The sequence below is a fragment of the Vitis vinifera genome, chromosome 3 (assembly GCF_030704535.1).
Source record: "Vitis vinifera cultivar Pinot Noir 40024 chromosome 3, ASM3070453v1".
In the NCBI taxonomy this organism is placed as follows: Eukaryota; Viridiplantae; Streptophyta; class Magnoliopsida; order Vitales; family Vitaceae; genus Vitis; species Vitis vinifera.
The window spans coordinates 7,856,736-7,882,298 of NC_081807.1; the positions used below are offsets into that span (position 1 = coordinate 7,856,736).

The 25,563-nt window shown below is 33.0% G+C and overlaps 1 protein-coding gene across 1 annotated transcript; it reads right to left on the bottom strand.

Annotated features, from left to right (window-relative positions):
* Positions 1-1,323: 1,323 nt before the first annotated feature.
* LOC100242950 (serine carboxypeptidase-like 18) lies at positions 1,324-7,737 on the bottom strand. The gene is made up of 14 exons (XM_002265806.4): positions 7,446-7,737; positions 7,200-7,345; positions 3,859-3,935; positions 3,640-3,762; positions 3,368-3,470; positions 3,227-3,264; positions 3,046-3,147; positions 2,848-2,934; positions 2,603-2,767; positions 2,434-2,505; positions 2,228-2,346; positions 1,855-1,968; positions 1,699-1,759; positions 1,324-1,607 (listed from the first exon to the last, which is right to left on the bottom strand). Exons 1-14 carry the CDS (start codon positions 7,628-7,630, stop codon positions 1,524-1,526), a joined length of 1,476 nt encoding a protein of 491 aa, XP_002265842.1. The 5' UTR covers positions 7,631-7,737; the 3' UTR covers positions 1,324-1,523.
* Positions 7,738-25,563: the final 17,826 nt, after the last annotated feature.

Consider the following 25,563-nt stretch of genomic DNA (forward strand, 5'->3'; position numbering starts at 1 on the left):
GTCACATAGTTGATAAGTGTTACAAACTTCATGGATATCCACTTGGGTATAAATTCAAATTAATCTAAGAATCCTTAAGCTAAAGCTCAAGTAAATCAGGCCAATTCTAGCACCACTGAAGCCTTTGCTACAATTGATTTGCTACTTGCCTCACTGACATCAACTCAGTGTCAACAACTCATTGCTCTTATGAGATCTCAACTATATTGTGACTCTTTTATCACTCCTGAATCGCAGCAGCTTGGACCATCAGTCTCTAGTTTCAGTGTTATATGTTCCCTTTCTTTAGTCTCTTTTACTAATTCCCTTGATTCCTCAACTTGGGTGTTGGACGTAGGTGCTACTCTTCATGTCTATTGCTCTTTATCTTCCTTCATTTCATCAACACTACCAATAAATTCCTTGGTCACTCTTCCTTATAGTCATTCTATGTCAATTAGTCAATTAGGCTTTGATACCATATTATGAAAGAGAAGCAGAGCATAAAAGAAGAAGCCCACACCATTCTCATTCATTATAGAAAGCAAAGTGAGTAGAAAGGTCCTACGTCTGGGAGGTTGGAAACAAAGAGTGTTGCAATCAATTTGTAACAAACTCTAGCTCATCCTCTTATATGAAAATGTAAAAATACAAAAATAACTATTTAACTAACAGAGATAATTATTACACTAATGAGAATCTTAATAATGATTTTTTGCAAAGTAATTCTTATTGTTAAATTTCTATCCTTGAAAGCTTGCTTTAGCACTACGAATTTACTCAAATTGGAAGAACATTTCTTGCTACAAATTTACTTGGAGAAGAGCATTTTTTACTTTTAGTTAGTTTAATTATTTTGGTATTTTGTATGTATGATCTTTGACTTGGATATGCGAAATGATCGTGGTGTCTTTGGTCTATGGACTAGCTTGGGGTGTCCGTCAGTTTTAATTGATCACAATTTAATTAATATAAATATATTTTTTATTTTTTATTTTTTAACCGGTCCATAATTAGTCCAATGAAGATACATGTCCAATTGTAAAAGTTTCACTTTATTTGTACAGCAAGGACTTGCAATCATTGGCGATGATTCTTGTATAGCATATGGCTTTTAAGGTCATTGAACAAATTAAGCGGCAAGTTGAGTAGCAGGATGTTTGTGGTCATGATGAGGTTCTAGTTAGTTAATTAGTGGAAGTTTCCTTGGAGAATCATATATTAATTTATATCCACTTGGGTATAAATTCAAATTAATATTAGGATGATTGTGCATTATGTGATGCACAATCATTTCTCATATACATTCCTTTTCGTTACTTAACTTTAGGCCATGCACAAAAATCAGACAACGTTCATATATATTGCTTCAATCAATATTCTTAGTAAACAAAAGTTACCCTATCTAGGATACAATTTCTCATTCCGAATTTTCAGTTTCATCATCACTCATTATTTTCTCAATTCCTCAATGATGAACCAGGAGATTTTATGCATTACATTGCTTCAAAAATGGTAAATAAATTTGGGCACGGAGATATGAATTACAAGGGATAAAAGGCAAGCCACCTGTCGATCATTGCAAGACATTGTTTAGGCCTGAACTCAGGAGCTGTGTGACCTCCTCCCTGCAAAGACAAAAAATATAGACTCAGATTCGGTTAGATTATCCTTAAATATTACTACAAGAAGGACCTAACTAAGAGTTTGTCTGTTTACCTTTACGGTAGCATAGGTTATGTCACTCTCGGTTTTGTTTGCTTGATAGACTACCGAGTATCTACAGCAGAAGCAGAAATAGCAGCATCATTGAGTAGTAATCTTTTGAGATAAAAATATTAAAAGCTTCAAAATTCTGCAGATTTGGCAACTAACCCTGCAACTTGGCCATCAACAAACCATGGTTCCCAACCATTTAGAACTGATATATTAAGAGATTTTACCCATCTTTCGGTACCCACATAAGGAATAAGCATGTCATGATCACCACTGGAAGGAAAAGCATCCGTTAGTTAATCATCAACTTTAGGCTATTTCGCATGAAAGTAAGGATACAAAAACTTTGATGTGTTTTGGCGCCAGGATTTTGAAGTGATATAAAGAAAGAAAAGCTACACTAATTTATTTATTTAGAGATGACCTTCAATCTCAGTTGCCATTTGTGATTAATGAATGCCTGGACTCCAAAATTAACATCTATATATATGAGATGCCAAGACAAATATGCCTTTCAATTTATGAATATCACCTGTATATCAAAGCTCGATAGCCAAGGTCAGAGAGATTCCGATGATATGGAACAGTGCTTACAACATTAGAATCATAATCTAATGTCTTATTGCACCTCTTCCAAAATGGTATTGTACCCTGCTTGGTACAATGAAAAATATCCTAGTGAGATAGTGTTGCATTTGATGGCAACCTCAAGAAGAACTTCAAATATTAAGGACATACATTTCGGACATGAAGAGCTTCTTGAACAGCCTCGTCATTTTCCCATATGTAAGAGAGCAAATAATTGTAATTCTGTGAAGTAAACCATAGTCATTCACCCAACTTTGTACACCATAAAGAGGGCACTGCTGACTGTATGTGTGAGTGAAGGATAGATATAGGTCATTACCCGACACCATAATTCGCTGCGTTGAGGAACTGGAAGGCTGATCATGTCTGAGGACACATCTTCTATATGGTTGAGGCTCCATTTTAGTTTTGATTCCTTTGGTTTTGGGGAATCAAGAGCACACACGGGTTCCAAAATATGTGCACTGTTTAGCTTCTCAGTGCACTACAGATTTAAACATTCATCATTTTCAGGTCCCAAACTAACAATTCCTCATCAAAACCAGAAGGGGTGGTCTCTCTAACCTTTGTAATAACTGCCAGAACCTCCATGCACTCTCCATTGCTTTCATCTGGATCAATAAATTCACCTTTACAGGCATTTTTGGCTGACTGAAAAGGAATAGAAGTACCAAATCAGTTATATAAATGTTACTTAATTCTGGACGATGCTTTATGAGGAAGCTTAGGGGACAAATATTAGAAGAAGAGTGGTGAAATTACCTCATAGAGTTCATCTGATATAAGTGCTATTCTATGAGCAAATGGAATTCTTGAATTCTCATCATTATGCAAATGTGTTACTGGGTTGCCAAGAATATATCCCTGAATGCCATTCCAATTGTAAAACTATAAAAATCAATCTAAATTAAACAATTCAAATGCAATAAATTGGACTATATACCATGAGAGTCATCAGTGGCTTAAGTCCCATTTGTATACCTACAACAACAGCATAAATAATAGGGACAGCTTAATGATGAAAAGTTCAACTAGCCATTGAAAAACTTGGTTTCAATTAAGCTCAGAACATAAGGTTATGTACCATTTGCTATCTCCAGAGTGAGAATTGGAACAATGATGCCCGAATAGGAATCGCCTCCAATGTAAAGTGGATTATATAGAAATCTGGGGTGATCGATCAACCACTGCATCAAAACTTATAAAATAAGCAGATTTGTTTAAGGCATAAAATGGTTTATTTTCTAAACAGACTCTCCTGCTATTTCTTGGATAGACTCAGTAACTTATCATGCAACTTTTTATAGAATTGAAGCATATAACTTCATTCTTATTTTTGTCTAATTTTTCACACACCTTCCTGATAAATATGTAGTTATCCCTGGCTGATATTGTGTCAGAAGCATAGTAATCATCCGGATTTGTTGCATAAGAGAACCCAGTGCCTACTGGTGCGTCTAAAAATATTATACTGGCAACCTGGAAAAATTAGAGCTGTAAGAGCACAAGATTACTACAAAGCAACTTATTGATAGTGTTTATCATCAAGTTAATGTAGGTAGAGTTTGGTAATACCTTTGTCCATGAGTACGGATTCAGCTCTAAACTTGGGAGGCTCCCATTGAAAGCTGTATAGTTGAATCTTAATGGACCTATACAAAAGACAAATAAATATTACCAACATTTTTCACAAGGAAAATAAATTGTTTACCATGTTATGAGCATACATTATTTATCAAAATATTTCAGAAGTTCATTGTATACCATAGGTAGCCCTTTTTTTAGTCCTCGACCAATTCAAGAAATTAAATTCCTAAGGTTAGATATCATATATAACCTCTAGCATTATAAACTACAACTGTTAAATCTTAAAACCAAGAAATGAAGACTATTTAACAGCGGTTTTAGAAAAGTGTTTTTAGTTTAAAAAGTATTTTTCAAAAATCATAATGTGTTTGACAAAAGTGTTTTTAGTTTAAAAAGTATTTTTCAAAAATCATAACGTGTTTGACAAAGTTTAAGAAACACTTTTAATTTAAAAAGTGTTTTTGAAAAATTATAAGATGTTTTGACAAAATTTAATAAACATTTTTAAATATTTAAAAAACCACTTATAATGTTTTCTGAAAAAAAATACTTTATAAATAATTTTCGTAAAAACACTTCTTAAGAAAAAATTTCTACTAAAAATACTTTACTTAGAAACACTACCAAATGCACCTGAAAAATGTAAAAAAAACTTTTAAAATAATAATAATAATAATAATAATAAGCCCTGAATGACATTTGAAATTTGACAAACATTGAAAGTTTGAATGTCGATTGCACATTATTTTCTACATGCAATATTGTCTAATATTTTTCAAATTTTTGAATAATAATAATCATAATAATAATAATAATGAAAGGCCCTGAATGACATTTGAAATTTGACAAACGTTGAAAGTTTGAATGTCGATTGCACATTATTTTCTACATGCAATATTGTTTGTATATTTTTCAAACATTTGTTAAAATTTTTATAAAAAATATTTAAATATTTTGTATTAGTAGAAGTTAATTATATATCTACCATGGACTTGTAGAAGATTTTACGAAAGATAGATGAGGTAAGCATGCAGCGAGGACTTTATGGTTACCTTCTGGTTGTGAATTAAAGAGCACCACTAACATGTAAGAACGGCGTCAAGAGTTTCAAATTTTCAGGTTGCATACAAAATAAGAAAAAAAAGGAAGCACTCAAGCGCCCTATAGGACCGCTCAAGCATCGATCTCTGTGTGTGCTCAAGTGTTTGATACATACCCTTTTCTAATGGCAAAGGATTGTGTAGAAGATGTAAAAAGCCATGTAAAAGCAAAGTATTGGCACTAATCCAAGTAGCTCCCTTGGGAGAAGGCAGTCCAAGTAAATTTATGTCTTTACTTTATATTATGAATGGAATTGCTCTATCTAGTTTGAGATTGATGGTTTTATTATTCTAGTGATTTTGAAAGAGGTCTTGGAAATCTTTTCTATCTAGATCATATGTATGTTTTAGTGGCATATAGGTGCAATCTCCATTTAAAGTTGATAATTTTAGGGGATCGATAGTGAACTTAAGCCTAAACATGAATAGGAGAAGAATTGACAATGATGACAAATTGGCAAAGACTGAAATCTAAGATAAAACTATAAATGACAAATGTGGTTTAGGCCATATCAACAATTATAATATAAAGACAACTTTCGTAAAACTTGTAGGGGCTACTCTTCCAATGGAGGCACCTCCAACAACCCCTCTTTCTTACTAATTTTTCTGTGGATCACTCTCATCGTATTTTTGTTAAGAAGAAGGGCAAAAAGAAAAAGGGGTGGGAAACTTCCATTTTTCCATTGTAGTAGTAAGGTTCCGTCTCACGGGCTTTTATTGAGAAAAACTTGACCCATCGTACCGGGTCTAATTAAGATGGGCCAAGCCCAGCTAGCTCTTTGACTGTTTGTCACGGGCCTTTATTGGGGACCTCTAAAAGCTTATCCAACCTGCATATGGCCATGCCGTGTGGTATTTTTAGCATTCACTCATATATAATTCTTATCTATTTTTTTATTTGTTAGTACAATAAAAAATTATTAAAATTATGGGTGTATTTAAATACATGTAAATTAGAGTAAAAATAGAAATTAGAAATAAGGATAGATCACATTTTCGCCAAAAAAAAAAAAAATCAAAATCCTAGGAGTGAAATTTGATTTTCATCATCTTGAATTTCTATTTTTTCTTCACATTTGAATTAATAATTCAAACTAAATAATAAATAGGAAATAAAATGAATTTTATGTCCTATTTCTATTTAAGCATTACAAACATATCCTTAAAATATAGAATTTTTTTTTTCAATGATCTAGAAAGAAGGATGAAGGTAGCATTTTTTTTTGGCTAAAAATCACAAATAAGTAAATAAATAAAACATTGAAGGCCACCAAAATTGAATTTTAAAATGGAATGAAATTAAAGCTGATACTCAATCACTTCCTTTAGATGTTACCTAACTGTCAATTGGGGGATTTTAGGATTTCTTTTTGGTGGGCTTTGAGAAAAAAAAAAGGATGTTACGGCCCATTGAATGCTAATGTCGTATTCTCCATTCAAAATGGAAATTCACCACCAGCCATCGCATATAATGATTGAATGGTTACATCTTAAATCTTATATAATTATTTTCACGAATAAGCTCTTTTAACTCTTCTTAGATCAACTTTTGATAAGTCAAAAGCATAGAAGAAATATGATATTTATTTCTAAGGTTTAATTATTATGTTTGGTTTATTTAAATAGTAACATAAGCAATAAAGACAACTAATTTACTTAGTTGTCTTGACGTCACCTTTGATATAAAGTTCTCTAATTGGAAATTGAGTTCATTGCCTCCAACGAAAAAGAGGGGGTTTGAGATTTTTAGGTTATGTTTGATTCTCATGACGTATTTAAAAAAATAAAAAATATATTAAGAAAAATTATTTTCTTTCTTAATATATATATATTATAAAAAACCAATAGTCAACTCAGTCATATGACATTTTTTTATATGAGCATACAGCCATATATTAATCCCATGACTTATATTTCCCAAATAAATATAAAAGGGCATTAATATATAAATATTTTGCCTACCTTCATAATTAAGTTTCAAATAATATTTTAATTTGACTATGATGTCAGTTTTGAAAGTTGTGCTGCATGCATATTCTTTTCAATACCTAACTGTAGGCTTTATAATATTTTTTGAACTTTTGCCTAGCTAACTTTCAATATACAAGTTGTACGTTTTAGAGATTCTTGTTTGGTACAACACCAAAGAGTTACATATTTCATAGACATATGTGGAATGGCATAATAAGAACAATTTGCATATTAAAGAATGTACAAGAAAAATACCAATTTCGTATACTAGTCCTGAGAAACCAGAACAACCAGGGCCTCCGGTGAGCCAGAGAATAAGAGGGTCTCTAGCAGGGTCGCGCTCCGACTCGATGAAGTAGTAGAATAGCTCCACATCATTCAATTCTCCTACACTCACATACCTGAGTGAACAAACAATATTACCGTTACTATTACCTCTGTCCTCATTTTGATTCTAAGACTACTAGGACAAGGAGTGAAAACAATGTGGAGACTACTCACCCAGTTTCAAGTTTGAATGGAAGTTCACCGGAAAACCCCGGAAGCGTATCGACAATTGACTGTGACTTAGACAGGCCAAAGAGGGCAAAGAGAAGAAGAACATGCAGCCATACGTAACAAAGCCTTTTGCTAGGCCTAAGCGTATTCTTTAGCTGCTGCATTTCATGAGCTGCAGGTGGTGCCATGGCTGGGGTTGAAAATCGACCCTAGAATGCGAGAAGTGGGGTGGTAGGAGTGGGTTTTATACTTCTATAAAGTTAGGTATGGTGTTTTCGATATTGGGCACATGTCAATTGAAGGGCCCGTAAGTTTCGAGCTCCGATGGATTATATCCATGAATTTACCAAAAAGACTATTGGTCTCTGAATTGTGGTTTCCACCCAGAAAGATTGTTTGTTAGCCTCCTTTCAAGTTCGGACCAAGACGACTTCACCCGAGAAAGTTCGTTTTCTTGTACAGACGCAGCTAACGTTCCTATTCCATTAGTACTCATGCCTTGACTTTTTCCTGATTGGGCTTTCAACCAACTTTCCAAACGAGGGATATAGCAAATCCATAAAAAAAATCAAGGGTTACGAAAAGTTGTGCTACATTAGAACGTCACTAATACTGGATAATTTTTTTTTTTTTTTTTGGGAAATTAGATACTAAAAATAATTAATTTCATTAGGTTTCTTCTCAATGATATGTTCCAATTATGAGGAAAGTGGTTCTGCTGGAATGTGCAGGCTTGCATTACGAGTTCCTCACAAAAACAATATTTTCTGTTAAAGAAAATAATTTACGATATGTAGAATTTTTTTTCAAAATATTCATCAAAGTAGTTTTTTTGGGTCATGTAAGTGTTCATGTGTTTTTTGTATTTTTGTGTCAAAACTACATTTAATGACTGCTTAGGTTTTTGCTTAAAATAAACCATGGTTGGTGATTGTTATTTTATCATGTTTATATAATTTAATATTTTATGCCAATTATCTCTTAATTGTATTAGTAGATACAATTGTCATTTTTTATAATATTTTATTTTATGGACATGTAACAAGATGTGACAAAATAAATAATTATTTATTAGCAACAGCCTACAAAATCCTCGATTAATGTAAACCTTTTACTTTAAATCTATAAACAAAATCTTGATTTTTAAATTTAAACCATAAACTATCAAATGTATTATTATTATTATTATTATTTTAATGTATCATTTGTCTTATATGAGGATATTTCATCTCTTACATAGTTTACATGTTCAATGTGTGGTCATAAATTACTTAAGTCTATTCTCATCTTGTGTCTCATGTTATCATGCTTACTAATTTGAATTGCCATGCGGTGAACATCATAACATTAGTAATTTGAATTGCTAGATTAATTATATAAACTTATATGTATCCCAAACATTTAATTAACAAATATTACTATAAAAATGACAAATTCTTAATGTATGGCACATGATGGGATATCCCTCTTTTCTCGGAACATTTATGGATACATGGCACATGATGGGGTATCCCTCTTTTCTTGGAACATCTATGAGTACATGGCCATATTTGTTAGCTCCATCTATGTTATCTAAAAGGTCTCTAATTGTCTACATTGTGATGTTAAATCTATGTGTTGTCAAGTAAGGATGGAATTGGTAAGAGGTAGAACTTAATGTGGGCATGGAACACATTGTCCCCTAGGTAACCATACATCTAGTTGTGTAGCACGGGATGCCCCTTCAACAAGAAATATAGGTACTATGAACTTGGTAGATGATATAGTAGTCTTTAGGTGGGGGTGAAGATCTTGGTATGGATGAATAGGGAGGAGGAATTTTAGGTCTAATGATGTAGATGGCTCAATTGGTGGGAGGGCAAATTGTATGGAAGTCTCAAGTGAGGGTGAATGAGTCAATAAGGATGCATCAAGGGGGCGAAGAGGTAGTACCAATGATGCAAGTGGCTCAAGTGAGAGAAGGGCAAAGGTTAGGGGGTCTCATATGGTGGGGAATAAGATGATATGGATGCCTCAGGTGGACGTAGGTTTAATGATGCAAATGGTTGAAGTAGATGGAGGGTAGATAGTATGGAGGTTTCAGTAAGCTATCATGCACTTGGAAAGAAGTATACATTCATGTGAGTAATAAGCTTTATTAAGGTGATGGTTTAAACTAAAATGTAAAGAAATATATAAGAAATTAAGCATCAATTAGATTAATGAGCAAGTGGAGTGAGAAGTATTACTGCCTGTCCACAAGGCTAGCTCCCTGATGAAGGTTTGATTGATGTTGATCATTGCCATGAGACTTTCCCTTTCTTCTTGGCACCTAGACTAGATAGGTCCATGTAGTATGGATACAAACCATGTTGAGATTGGTTGAAGTAGGGGATGAAGAGGTTAATGATCCCATGACATCAATCTCAACTAATTTACCATTGGTTTTTTCCTGCAAAGACCCTATCTTTTTTAATTTTGAAAACTTGAAGTAACTTGCTTGTAGTCTATTTTCAATGTCAAATAGCTAGAAGCCTTTTTTTACCTTAATCCAAATAGGCTGTTGATATGCAAAAGGCTCAAGTGGATGAAAAGAAACTTTCCATTTAGGTTCATTCCCTTTTTCTATAGGCAACTTTCAAGAAAAATAAACCTGAAGTCTGAAGGGATGGAGGAAGAGACTAAGACAAGTCCCATACCCTTGAAAGGACTGGATGAGCCTTTCAATTGTTCAAAATTGTCCTAGCTTCCAACAGTGGAAAGGGAAGCCAGATGTCCACCATCTTCAAGATGATATTTTCCTCCATTTTGGGTTGGGAGAGGTTTTGGAGGGATTGTAATAAGAGAGGGCCAATTCCTCTGTTTTCAAAATCTTTATTGGATCTAAAACTTTTGATATATCTGAAATTTAGATAATGAGTTATAAGTACTCGTCCAAAGAAGATAATAAAATTTCCAAATATGAGATAACAAATTTCCACCTTAATTTTGAAAGCTTAATGCATATTCAAGGACAATCAAAGTGGTTCACCGTAAGAGATCTATAGTTACAGGACATTAAAACTCAATGGCAAACAAATGTTAGTTATTGAATGAGTTGATTAGAATACACCTACAAAATCACTATTCCTTGAAAATTCATTAGAAAAGGTAATAATCAACAATTCAAAATTCAATATTTCATGAGCTCACAAAATAGACCAATAAGATAATAAAAACTTCACAACGAAGTACCTAAATGAGAAGCATGCAAAATGAAAATTTCATGGGAAAATATCAAAATCAATAGGCAATCTTGGGTTCTTAACTAACTTAGATCTTAATGGTCTTAATTCGCAATTCGAGAATCATTCTTTGAAATTTAGATAATGAGTTATAAGTAGACTAAGGAAGATGTGAATTTTCAATGAGATAACAAATTTCCACCTCAATTTACAAAGCTTAATGCATATTCAAGGACAATTATAGTGGTTCACTCTAAGAGATCTATGGTTACTAGCATGGATTAAAATATCGTGAAATTTCAGTGATATATCGCTGAAATATCATGTTTCGGTGGGCCTCGACATGATATATGGGAGGGAAATATCAGTATTTTGATATTTCATCAATTAATCGAGAATTTCGCCAATATCTCGTAATTTATTGTCATTTTATCAATTTTTTGGTGATTTATCGTGATATTTTTGCTTGATCAACATGGGAAGTTCACCTAATTTTTTTTGTAGTTGCAGGGGGCGGGGTAAAACATTCACCTGGTAGTTGGGCCAAACTTGCTTCTTGCAATATATTTCGCACCAAACATATATAACCTAAAACTCATCATGTAAACATAATATTAAAATAATATTTTAATGAACAAATTAATTATAATTATTTTATAATTAATTGAAAATTTTTCATTTAATTGATTACAAAAAATATAAAAATTATCATGATAATTTTCTTCATAATGTTTTTAATATCATTAATATATTAATTAAATATTAAAAATTATACATATATTAAATAAATTATAATTTTAATATTAAATATATTTTTAAATTAGACAAAGTATAATCAAATATCACAATATTATTATCGAATAATATTTGATATAATTTAATAATAAATGTATATTTATGAAATTTATATATTTTTTATCAACGTATACATTATTATTATAAAATATGATAAATTATATTATACATATATCAATTTATTGAACAAAATAACTTTAAAATATCTATTATACTTCTAATTTCATGTTTAAGATTTTTTTTTTGTTTTGTTTTTACATTTCTATAAATTTTGATCAATTTTAGGTCCATCGATATTTTGTATCAAAATATTCGCTGATATATCCATAAAATTAAAGTACCGATATATCTATAATTACTGATATTTTTATCCTTGGTTACTAGACATTAAAACTCAATGACAAACAATTGTTAGTTATTGAATCAGTTGATTAGAATAATCATGCAAAATTCACTATTCCTTGAAAATTCATTAGAAAAGGTAACAATTAGCGATTCAAAATTCAATATTTCATAAGCACACAAAACAAAGCAATAAGATAATCAAAATTGCACACCTAGGAAGTATCTAAACGACAAGCATGCAAGGTGAAAATTTCATGGGAAAATATAAAAATCAATAGGCAATCTTAGGTTCTTAACTAACTTAAATCTTAATGGTCTTAATTCGCAATTCCAAAATCAATAGGCAGGGGCCTAAAATCATAATTCCAAAGGAAATAGAACCTGGTAGCAGGTACAAACCTTCAAATTCATCTGTTAAACCATCAATTATCTTTTAGATGTAATTTTTTACTTCTCTAAACTGTGCAAAACATATACCTCCACAACACATCAATCAAGCCACAAATTCAAAGTTAATTATTAAATACTGAGTCAAAAGCAAAAAGGCAAAATCCCCAACCAATCATGAATATTCAAACACCAGAAATGGATTCAGTAGATAATTAACCGTTTTAAATTAAACATTCAAAATGAAAGAGTTGAAAGAGGAACTAGGTATTGAGAGAGCGCCAATAGTAGTCATCGAGATCGCCATTGATGAACATGATGATCACATAGAGAGCCTAGATTAATCCGGGAATGTAACCAAGTAGAGTGAGGAGCAAACAAACACAAAACTCAGCCTACGAGAAATACATAGACCAGTCAATTAATCAAGCAACAGGATCTGTTTGGATGACAAGAAGACACCAATTGGAGAGCTAGAGAGAGGTGTGTGATGTTGCAACAACCATGTCGGAAGCAGACACCAACTGGAGGAAGCAAGATTGCAATTAGGATTTTGCTGAAGATCTCACAGCTCGTGTTTGTTTGTCAGTGAAATGCAAGAAAAGGGTGAATGGGTAAGGTCACTTGAAAGAGCTCAACACCAATGTTTTTTTTTTTTTAAAAAAAAAAATTATTATTTGATGTTTTGTTTATTGTTACTTGTTTCTATCTGTTAAAAGATTTTTATTGTTAAGTGTAGTATTTAAATTTAACGAAGGTGAGTGAAAATTTATTTATTGATAGTAAAATTGTTTATTTTTTACCATATTGAATTTAAATTTAAATATAAAATTATTTATTTTTTTATAATATTGAATTTAAAATTATGAGATATCAGTTCATTTTAAAAAAGTATACGTTAAATGCTTAATAATCTATTAAAAATTATTTGTCACGAATAAAAATTTGTGACAAGATTTTATAAAAGCTATTTACCAAAATTAATATTGTGATTAAATTTATTTTTATACTATGAATTCAAAATTTATATTAAAATATTATGAAGATTTATTTGTCTCAAATATTTATGTGTCTAAACATAATTTTTTTTCCGATAAATGAATTTTATTTCATTCTTAAAAGAACTTTTTTCCCATGAAAAAAAAATTATTCCAAATTTTTTTTTTGCCATAAAATATGAATCATGCCAAAAAATATTGTAGCAAACAATTTTTCTTCCCCATTTGTATAACTTTAACTGGTTCTCAATTGGTACAGCGTCATAAATTAAAGAATGCATTAAAAAAAAAGATACCAATTTCATATTCTAGTCCGGATAAACCAGAACAACCAGGGCCTCCGGTGAGCCAAAGAAGAAGAGGGTCTCTCTCAGGGTCGGCTCCGACTCGACGACATAATAGAATATCTCCACATCATTCGTTTCTCCTACACTCACATGTCAAGAAGTTAACAGCTTGTTTAACAACTTAACAAGTTGTTTAAGTAGTTAACAGCCTGGTTGTTGTAACTAATTAGAAACTGATTTTTAGATTCCTGTATATAAGAAACAGAGGACCTAACAGTGGGTAGTTTTGCTGTAGCTCAATTTCAATTTTTCATCTTTCTGGTTTTCTCTCAAACAGATGCTCTGCACATCTTGTTCTTATCTTCATATCTCTGAGTTCTTTCTTGGTATCAGAGCCACAAACTAACATCTGCAAATCCTTTTCTATGGCATCAGAAGGATCAGCTTCTTCCACGGATCATCCTAACTCCAGTTTTGCTCATCATACAATGCCATCATTGAATCAAGCATTCACGGTAAGACTCGATCAATCAAATTACTTACTGTGGCGAACTCAGATGCTGAACATCATCATTGCAAATGGTCTTGAAGAAATGATCCATGGCAAAATCCCTGCTCCTTCACGATTTCTTGGAGATTCAGAGAACATAAATCCAGAATACAGTATATGGCAACGTCAGAATCGCTTAGTAATGTGTTGGATCTATTCTTCTTTGACAGAAGGTGTGATGGCACAGATCATCGGCCTTGATACTGCATCAGAAATCTGGACTGCTCTAGAGAAAATTTTCTCAGCAGCTTCAAAGGCTCGTATCATGCAGCTTCGTTTCCAATTGCAGATAACAAAGAAATGAGGATTGAGTATGATGGAATATCTACTCAAAATCAAGTCCATTGTAGATAACCTGCTAGCAATTGGAGAAAACATTACAGAGCAAGACCGAATTCTCTATTTACTTGCAGGACTCGGAGCAGAGTACAATTCGTTTGTCATTACAGTTACCTCTGGGCATGAACCATTAAGCCTAGAAGAAATTCACAGCATGCTCTTGACTCATGAAAATCGATTGGAACAACAACACACAACAGAAGAAACAAATCTCCTGCAAGCAAATATTACAACAATGAACATTCAAGGACACAACAAAAAAAATCAAAAGTCTGGTCAATTCAAGGCTCAAGGTAGAGGCAATCAGAATCAACAACAATTTAATCATCAGAACTTTGGTAGAGGCCGTGGGAGAGGCCACTATAACAACAATGGTGGAAATTTTGGACATGGTCCAGGAAGAGGTAGCTTTAACAACCATTCTTACTCATCTGGAAACTTCAATAATGTTTCTGGTGGCAGCAATGGAAAACCACAGTGCCAAGTATGTGGTAAATATGGTCACATTGCAATTAATTGCTATCATAGATTTGATCAGACTTATCAACCAACAATGAACAATCATCTTGCTACAATGGTTGCAACTCCGTCCACTATTGGAGATGAAAGCTGGTACATGGATACCGGAGCTACGCATCACCTAACTCCAAATCTCAACAAATTGAATTCACATACTCCATTTGTTGGTTCAGACAAAGTCATGGTTGGAAATGGTAATCGTTTAAATATCTCAAATATTGGACACTCCACTATTTCTTCAGCTTCTCGGTCTTTAAATCTAAAAAATATTTTACATGTTCCACAACTTACAACCAATCTGATAAGTGTGAATAGGTTGTGTACTGACAATAATGTCACTGTGGAATTCTTTACTAATGGATTTGTGGTGAAGGATCAAGCTTCGAAGAAGGCTCTTCTCCAAGGCAACCTTAACTATGGCTTATACAAACTGTCGTCTTCAGCACCTAGTAGAAGATATCAAGATCCTGATGATAATAAACTTGCTGGAAGAACAAGCTTGACAACTGAGGTCCCATGTATGTCATCTACATTACAACTTTCCAATAAGGCAGATCTATGGCATTTCAGGTTAGGCCATCTTGCACGTAAAATAGTCAATAAAGTTCTGAGTGCTTGTAGCTTGCCCCCAGAACATTGGACAGGTGTTTGTGAACCTTGTCAAATGGCAAAGAGCCATCGCCTACCTTTTACTTTGTCTGAATCCAGAGCATCTCAGCCTTTTGCTCTTGTACATTCTGATCTATGGGGTCCTACTCCTGTTGTTGGTACTAATGGTGCAAGATACTTTGTGCTCTTTGTGGATGATCATACAAGATTTTCTTGGTTGTATCTACTAGCTTCTAAAGATCAAGCTATCTCTGCCTTTTTGCAATTTAAAGTGATGATTGAGACTCAATTTGATACTAAAGTTAGAATGCTTCAAACTGATTGGGGAGGAGAGTTTCAAGCCTTTACTAATACTTTGTGTAAGTTTGGGATTCTGCATAGAGTATCTTGTCCATCCACTTCTCAACAAAATGGCCGTGTGGAGAGAAAACATAGACATGTGGTTGAAGTAGGCCTTTCCTTGCTTGCTCATGCTTCTATTCCTATTAAATATTGGCCTTTTGCCTTCCAATCTGCTATATATTTGATTAATACACTTCCTTCCTCTGTGCTGAACTTTTCTTCTCCATATAAGACTCTTTACCATTGTCTACCAAATTATTCTTTTCTTCGTGTCTATGGTTGCACTTGTTATCCTTTTCTTCGCCCTTTTAATCGCCATAAATTTGCATATCGATCAGTTAAATGCACCTTTATTGGCTACAGCTCTAAGCATAAAGGATATCTCTGTTTAAACATGTCCAATGGAAAAATACATATATCACGACATGTTATTTTTGATGAACTAGATTTCCCGTTTGCTAAGCCCTCTACAGTTCAGCCTCCTTGTCGTGTTTCCCCCACTCATTGTGCCATTCCTTTAGCAGCACCAATCACTCCAATATCTTCCCTCTTGCCTTCCTCATCCAGTCCATCTTCAGAGTTGGTTCCAATCTCTGATACTAGTGTGTCAATTTCCTCTTCTGAAGTTGCACCTATTCCAACAGCTCAACCTTCTTCCTCTCATGTTCCTTCTCCTTGCCATCCCATGACAACGCGTGCCAAAAATGGCATCTTCAAGCCTAAGATATTTTTGTCTCCTACTGAGACTATTTTTCATCCACTTTGTGAACCGAATTCTTTCAAGGAAGCAGTTAAAGTTCCTGAATGGCAGCAAGCTATGCACCTTGAATTTGAAGCTCTCATGAGCAATAAAACATGGGTCCTGGTCCCTTCTCCACCTAATCAAAATATTATTGGATGTCGTTGGGTTTATAAATTGAAGTATAAACCTGATGGAACTGTTGAACGCTATAAGGCACGTTTGGTGGCGAAAGGATTTCATCAAACTCCCGGCTTTGATTACTTTGAAACCTTCAGTCCCGTGGTTAAACCCACTACTATTCGTGTGGTTCTCTCTTTGGCATTAAGTAAAAACTGGTCTATCAGACAACTTGATGTTCATAATGCATTTCTTAATGGTGATTTATCTGAGCAAGTTTTTATGACACAACCCCCAGGCTTTGTGGATCCCTCTAAGCCCAACTTTGTTTGTAAACTTACCAAGGCATTGTATGGTTTGAAGCAAGCTCCACGTGCTTGGTTCACCAAACTCAGCTCTGCCTTAGTTAAATGGGGTTTTTCCATGTCACAAGCAGATACATCAATGTTTGTTTACTGTAACAATTCTGCCATGCTTGTTGTCTTGGTTTATGTTGATGATATTATTGTCACTGGCTCAAGTTCCTTGCTCATTGAACAACTTATATCCTCCTTAAACTCTTGCTTTGCTCTCAAGGATCTTGGTCCTCTCAACTTTTTTCTTGGAATAGAGGTGCTCAATTCTGGATCTTCTTTGCATTTAAGTCAAGCTAAATATATCTGTGATCTTCTTCAACGTGCTGGTTTGTCTGAATCAAAGTCCATGGCTTCCCCAATGGCTGCTGGTCCTGTTCTCTCCATAGCTGATGGTACCAGATTAGAAGATCCCACCTTGTACCGGAGTCTTGTGGGTGCCCTGCAGTATTGCACAATTACTAGACCAGACATTGCTTATACTGTTAATAAGCTTTGCCAATTTATGCATGCTCCAACCTCCACTCATCTTCAAGCCGTGAAACGTGTTCTTCGTTATCTCAAAGGTTCATTGTTTTATGGGCTTTCCTTCCAACCATCTTCCTCTCTTGATCTTATTGCCTATACGAATGCGGATTGGGCATCTTGCCCTGATGATAGACGTAGCACCAGTGGCTACTGCATATTTTTTGGAGGCAATCTGGTCTCTTGGTCAGCCTCTAAACAAAAGGTGGTTTCTCGCTCCAGTACTGAATCCGAATATAGGGGCTTGGCTAACGCAGCAGCTGAACTCACTTGGATCCAGTCCTTGCTTAAAGAACTCTTTGTTCCCCTGTTTCAGCCTCCTGTTCTTTATTGTGATAATCTCAGCACTACTTATTTAGCTGCAAATCCTGTCCTTCATTCTCGGGCTAAACATGTGGAAATTGATTATCATTTTGTTCGTGAACGAGTGTTGCAAAAAACTCTTGATGTTCGATTTCTTCCATCTGAAGATCAAGTTGATGATATCTTGACCAAAGCTCTTTCAACTCAACGTTTTCTTCATCTCCGAAGCAAGCTCACAGTTCTTTCTCGCCCTGTGTGCTTGAGGGGGGATGTCAAGAAGTTAACAGCTTGTTTAACAACTTAACAAGTTGTTTAAGTAGTTAACAGCCTGGTTGTTGTAACTAATTAGAAACTGATTTTTAGATTCTTGTATATAAGAAACAGAGGAACTAACAGTGGGTAGTTTTGCTGTAGCTCAATTTCAGTTTTTCATCTTTCTGGTTTTCTCTCAAACAGATGCTCTGCACATCTTGTTCTTATCTTCATATCTCTGAGTTCTTTCTTCACATACTTGAATATATAAATAATATTACCACTACTATCACCTCCGTCCCCATTTTGTCTCAAAGACTGTCAGGAAAAAGAATAAAAGCAAAATGAAGAAACCACTCACCCAGTTTCAAGTTTGAATGGAAGTGTACCGGAAAAAGCGGATAGCGTTTCAACGATTGACTGGGACGTGGGTTGGCCAAAGACGGCAAAGAAAAGAACAACCTGCAGCCATATGTCACAAAGGTTTTTGCTGGGCTTAAGAGTATTCTTTAGCTGCTGCATGTCAGCTGCAGGTGGTGCCATGGCTAAGGTTGACGATGGAGGGGAGAATGAGAGAAATGTAGTTGTGCATGGATTTTTTACTTCTATGAAGTTGGGTATGGGGTTTTGTATATTGGGCAGGGCCCATGGATTTTGATCCTTGGATTAGATTTTATATACATACTATCTCCATGTGGCACAAAGCCTATTGGTTGATTTGTGAATTGTGGGTTCTATTTAGATTGTTGGTTAGCCTCCTTCAAGTATTGACTAGGAATGTCAATTGAGTGCATTTTCCAACAAACTTGCCACGGCTCACCCCTATTCAGACAGGCATTGGTGGGCTTCAAACGGGGTGGGCAGATTTGAGGTAATCAAAGGACAAACGGCGAGATTTGGTTTTAGCTGCTCCCCCGTCTCCGCCGTGAATACTTATCTAATTTTATTTCCTTTACATTTGTTCATATACTTATATTTAGTTACTTAAATGTCATTAGATATAGCTTCCAAAACATTAATATACCATTTTCAATTCATCCCTTTTCGCCTTACTTCTTTATGTTTTCTTTCCATCGCATCATACTTTATGCTAATTTATTAATATTTCATTCTACATGAATATATCTTTTGTGGCTTAAGCTTTTTTTGTTTTGATTATTTTCTCGTCTTTCCTCATCTTAGCTTCTTTTTGTTAACACAGTTACACACGAGTATAAATAAAAAAAAAACATGAGATTTTAATGTAGTTTGGTGATCAATATTATATGCGCTCCCGTCCATGGAGTGAAACAACACTTAATCCACTAATCAAATAAATATAGAATGAAAAACCATTGTCTACTAGGATGACACCTGAATGAATGGGTGAATTTAAAAAAATTATAATATAAGACTTGAATTATTTTAAGCTAATGAGATAAAAAAAAACAACCAAATATCAAATAAATAAGAAATAAAAAAGCCCTGGGATATAAGACTTTTGATCCAAAATCCACTATTTGAGATCAAATCACATAAAATTACTTGGTTGTTTACTTGCTTACCCCTCGGACTTACTCTATAGAACCTATAACTAGATCCACATTTGTAGCCATCTCCAATTGCTCCAATGAATTCTCCTTAGTCTCGCTGAAGGAATGTAGGTCTTCCAACAACCTAAAATTCAATATTTGAACTTTTTTTTGAGAGATTGAGAATGGTAGGGCAAGTCAAGCTAAACATTTCTATTAGTGTCCCATCTTAAAAGGGTTAAATAAGGGTTTATATAGGCTTGCAGGCCTTAAGAGATTGGTATCCTGAATTTTCCAAACCAACATTTGTGAATTTCCTAAAAATATTCTGTCATATTTTGGCAGAATCGGGACGAGTGCACTTACCCACCACTCAAGTGCTTCTGGAGCTCGAGCATTGGATAAGCGCTTGAGTGGTTCCACCACTTGAGCACTGCTTCCACTACTCGAGTGCTACTTCCACCACTCGAGCACTACTGCTTCCACTGCTCGAGCAACTTTGTTTTTTCAAAATATTAATATAAGTATTTTAATTAACATAAAATATACTGATCCACACATTAACCCTTTAAGAACTTAACTTGCCACTAACCAAACCTTTTATACTCTTACCTGTGAATTTCTGATTGAGCCAACAACAATGTTGAATTTTCAATAGAAAGTAAGTCACTATCTAAAAAGTTTTCTAAGCCAGAAAATATTGGAACAGAATTGCCAACATGCAATGTAGTAGACTCATTGTCCTAACATAGAATATTACAATGATGAAGACTCTTCTTTTCTTCTCAATTGTAGTCACATCCCACTTTTTTTCATTGACTAATAAAACCCTGAATCATAAGAGGGTTACATACAATAACTACATGTAGGAGCTTGACCTCCAACATCGATCCTCTACATAACACAATAAAACTGATTCTTGTTTCACCAACCAACACTTTCCTCACTTTTGTTTTTTTTTTTTTTGGTTTATTTATGTTAATAAATGATTTCATGATGAGCATAAAACTTTTTAGATCAGATAAATCCTTCATCTGTAGTTGGGTTTTCTTTTGTTAATTTTCTCCATATTGTTTTTCTTTTTTTTTTTTTTTTTTTGTGATTGGGCTCTTTGAGATTTAAGTTTAGGGTTTATATTAATTTTTAATATATATTTATTGTAAAATAATATTGAAAATTTTCATTATTGTAATAACTATCATATAAATAATATTTTAATTTTTTAGTTTAATTTAAAAAAAAATCACGTTTGGTAAAATAATTATATACCATAAGAATAAACAAAAGAATAACTTTTTAAGTACAATAAATTTCTCAATCTTATAGTTTTTATTATACTCAATAATTATTTTTTATTTTACATATATGTTTAATATGTATTAAATTATCATTTTGGTTGTTAAATTATTAATTGTGAAATTGTGTATCTTAACTATAAAAAAATGAAATGAAATTGAATAATTATTTTCTATAATTAAAAATACATTTAATAAAAATTTTTAAGATGCTTTTAATACCAAAACATTTTGACATCTATGAAAACGAATATAATTATGCATTCAAATTTATTTAAATTTTAGTCAAATAAGTATGTATTGATATTTTAGGGGAAAAAGAAAAAGAAAAACTATACCATCTAGGCAGAATGTATATATTAAATTAAGCAATACCAAGAAAACCCAATCACAAAAAAGGCTTTGGTTCCACCCCCACCCCCTCCTCCCCCCCCAATTCTTATTTTTATATCTGTCTTTTAATATTGAGTAGAGACAAGGCGACGGTAGGCCAAGGTAGTTTTCTTGCTTGTCAAATTGCAACTAACATTCTTATTCAATTATTTTTGCCTGGACACTTTTGTGATGGCCCTATCAACTAACTTTCCAAACAAGAGATAAAGCAAATCCACCCTGAAGTTTGTCTCATAGGAGAGAATAGACTTTGAAAGGTTGTTAAACATAATTAAGAACAAAACTCAATCAAACTCAATCAAAACTCTAATTTTCTCTAGATAATATTTTGGGCTGAATCTAAAACCCTAGTTTCTTTAGGTTTTTTCTCACCAATATGTTTAGTTTTCGTACCATTCTAAATGTATGTCTTATATACATATATACATAGATTTTCGGGGGAGTTTTATAAGATAACAACTACAAAATTCAAAACCCTAATTTGATTAATTCGTTCTAACTTGCCCATTTTGGATTTATCTCCATGGTTTCCTGCATGATATTAAGAAAATATTTTTTCCAAATCCAAATCGACAAAAATTATTTCTTGCTTTTAAAATATTTGGTAACAACCCTTGAAACGGAAAGTCCACATTTTTTCTTATATCATATTACTTTAAATTTTGAATCACAATTGAAATTCGAGTTAAAAGTACATTTTTTATCTTGGAATATTTTTCAATTCATGGAGCATCATCACCATGATGTTATGGGAATTAAAAATAAGCTAGTTGGAAATTAAGGAAAAATACCGTGAATTCCTAAGTTACAAATCTCGAAGTAGCTAGATTTTCAATAATTTTAGGCCCTCCTCTTCCTCACCTCTATTTTCTTTCTTGTCATGTTCACTTCGTTTAGTTCATATATATATTTTTAATTTAATTTAATTTTTATTTATCCTTTCATATATATATATATATATATATAAAGGGAAAAACAAAGGAGCAACAACTATGGCATTCATGATCGTGCACATATGGATGTCAACAAATTAGGTCACTTCTAACTAAACATTGCCCGGATTATTTAATTCCTACACCAAACGCGAAGGAGACAATACCCATTTAAAAGTTTGTAATTATTTTTCTAAAATTTTAATTATAATAGAATAAATATAATAAGTAAATAAGTTATTTTATATAAAATTTTATATTCTATTTTTATGAAAAGTCAACTTATGTTTTTGTTCTACATGTGTTAAAAAATGGAAAAAAAAAATGAGAAAATTAAATAATCGTGGTGGGTGGTGTAATACCCAAACCTACACTAGATTTAAAAATAGAATTCCAAGCTTACCTTAAACCTTGTTGTTGTGAAATTCAAAAAGAGAAAAAAATTTCTACGGTTTCTTATTATGAACTTTCTTGAAAAGAGGTACAACGTAAATAGAGTTTAAATAGAACTAATGAAAGGAAATAAAAAAAAAAAGAAAAAAAAAAAGAAAAGAAAAAGGATGAACTTACCCTTACTCCTTAAAAAAAACAATAATAATTCTAATATAGTAATAAATAAATAACTCTAAACCCCTCTTGCCCACAAACTCACAATGTGGTTGTAAGAAGCATTGAGAGTTTGCCAACCAAAAACTAAAAACTTGGAAGCGACTCTGACATGGTAAACAAGTCCACAATATATAAAGAAGGAATAAAAGGTAAAGAGAGTGTCTTGCTAAAGGTGATGATGATTGTGGTGACAATGAATCTCAATATGCTTAGTCCTTTTATAAATAACATAATTGTGAGCAATTTAAATAGCATTTTTGTTGTCACAATACATCTAAGTGGGATAGTAACAAAATTATCTCACTAATGAAGATGCCATAACTCAATACTCAATTTTTTTGGAAGATCGAGAAACAATAGTATATTTCTTGTTCTTCCAAAAAATAAAAGAATGTCTAAAAAAATATACAAAATCTAGTGGTAGACTTGTGATATTTGGGATCACTAGCCCAATTAGCATTAGAATAGGCTCACAACTTTAAAAAGAAAGTGGATGAAAGGAAAAAACTCTAAAATATAGTGCCCTAGAGATACCGTAGAATATGAAAATTTTATAAACTGAGCATGAGGTGCTTGTTTGAGACAATATAAAGCTTTTCTAAGTCTACAAACTTCTCCAAGGTTATGAGAAACAATAGGGGGAGGGAAGGTGGGGACCATGTAGACTTCTTGAAGATCATCATTCAAGAAAGAATTTTTAATGTTGAATTGAGATATATGTCATTGACGAACATAAGCAACTAAAATATGCCTTTAAATAGTAGTCATCTTTATGATAGAAGCCAAAAATCTTTTCATAGTCCATACCATATTGCTAAAAAAATCCTTTAGCAACCAATCGAACTTTATACCACTTAATCGAACCATCAGACTTAGTTTCGATTTTATAGACCCAATGAGAACCAATTGTACTCTTATTGCGTGGTAAAGGTACCAAATCCCAAGTATCATAGCTTGCTACCAAAGAGGATCAAGAGTAGCTTTTTATATGGTAGGAGCACAAAAAAGCTAAAAATGATGTAAAAGAATCTAAATAAGAGGAATAAACAAAATATGATAATTGAGTAGACTTGGTAAGACACTAAGAAGAACATGAGGGAGGAGGATTCATAGCTTTAGAAGGTGTTGGAGTAACTATAGGAAAGGAAGGAGCATGATGATTAGGAACTAAAGTACCAAATTTGTAGGAAAACTATCTATATAATCCAAGAAATGATCAATGTGAACAAGTTCAAACTTAGCGACATTATGAGACTCAACAAAAATAGAAAAAAAAAAAGGTATATGCTAAAGGAAGAAAACATGACAAAAAACATATAATTTATCGTTAACTAGATCAAAGCAACGATATCCCCTTTGATTTTCATCATATCTTAGAAAACCACAAATGACAAAATGAGAAGATAACTTACTACACTTCGCATGAGGACAAAAAACAAAACAAGTACAACCAAAGATTCTTAAGGAAGAGTAATTAGGAGCACAACCATACAACTTTTCAAAGATTAATAAGCCAAAGGTGTGAGATGAGGAGATTTTATTAATTAAGTAAATTGTAGTAGGAACTATTCACCTTAGAATTTAGTAGGAACAAATGTAGACAATAAAAGAGAACAAGTAGTTTCAACAATGTGCCTATGTTTCCTTTCAACAACATTATTTTGATTTGGAGTGTAAGTACAAAATGTGTGGTGATTAGAAGTATAATCCCCACCCAAATCACACCTAGAACATTTGGTGACAATAGAATGTTGAGTTTTGACATAGACTTGAAAGACATTATAAATATTTGGAAAATCAAACCAATGTTTCATAAGATAAACCCAAGGCAATGTGGATGGCCACAAAGTAAGACAAGTTTTTAGTTACATCTTTCTATTATGAGATGTTTCTTTCCCAACAAAGCTCTTTTGGAATTCTTAGACTCTAATAAAAATGTGTTTTTTTGTTTGGGAAGTAACTTGGAAAGGGATTCTAATTATGGTCAACTTGTAGGGGAGAGGTTGGATGTTGGTTAACAAATGTTTGTTTTGTGTAAAGTGGAGGAAGAATCTTGTGAGCACATCCTTCTTTGCAAGTTTGAAGTGGTTTAGGTGTTGCATCGTCAATCAAAGCAATACTTCTAAGTTAGCATGGTCACTTGATTGAAAATAAGAGAAAGATGACATGGAATATCACTCCTCTTTGTTTGCTCTTATGTTATTTGGAAAGAAAGAAATAGGAAAACTTTTGATAATGTTGTGCTATTAAATCTAGAGTTAAAGTTCTTTTTTTTTTTTTTTTTTGTATAACTTTTTAGAATGGACCAAAGGGGGTCTAAGGGTTGAGTCTATGCTTATGATTGATTTTATGGATTGGTTAGGCTACTAGTAAGGGGATGATTTTTTTTTTTTTTTTTTTCTTTTATCTATCAAAAAAACCAAAAAAAAAAAAAAAAGGATAAAAATTCTTTTATTTCTACCTTAAGAGTAATCAATCAATGGCACGAGAAAGCTTGGTTGCAAACCAAAAAACATGTCAGGATATAATTTGAGTTTGGATGGATATAAGTTTTGATTTTTGATTTGTGTCTTAGAGATTTGAAGATTGGACTTGATTTATTTTGACCTAGGCCTTAAGCATCGATTTGGTTAGCTTATCTTGATTAGAGCCTTGACCTTACTTGTTAGACCTTGAGTGAATTTGATGTGGACCAACTTAAGTCTTAAACTTTAG

Excerpts from the sequence above, each read along its gene's own strand:
- LOC100242950 (XM_002265806.4), bottom strand. The coding sequence starts at position 7,630 with ATGGCACCACCTGCAGCTCATGAAATGCAGCAGCTAAAGAATACGCTT. Across the intron at positions 2,935-3,045 it reads TATCAGATGAACTCTATGAG|TCAGCCAAAAATGCCTGTAA; the intron begins GTAATTTCACCA and ends ATTCCTTTTCAG. Across the intron at positions 2,768-2,847 it reads TTCTGGCAGTTATTACAAAG|TGCACTGAGAAGCTAAACAG; the intron begins GTTAGAGAGACC and ends TTAAATCTGTAG.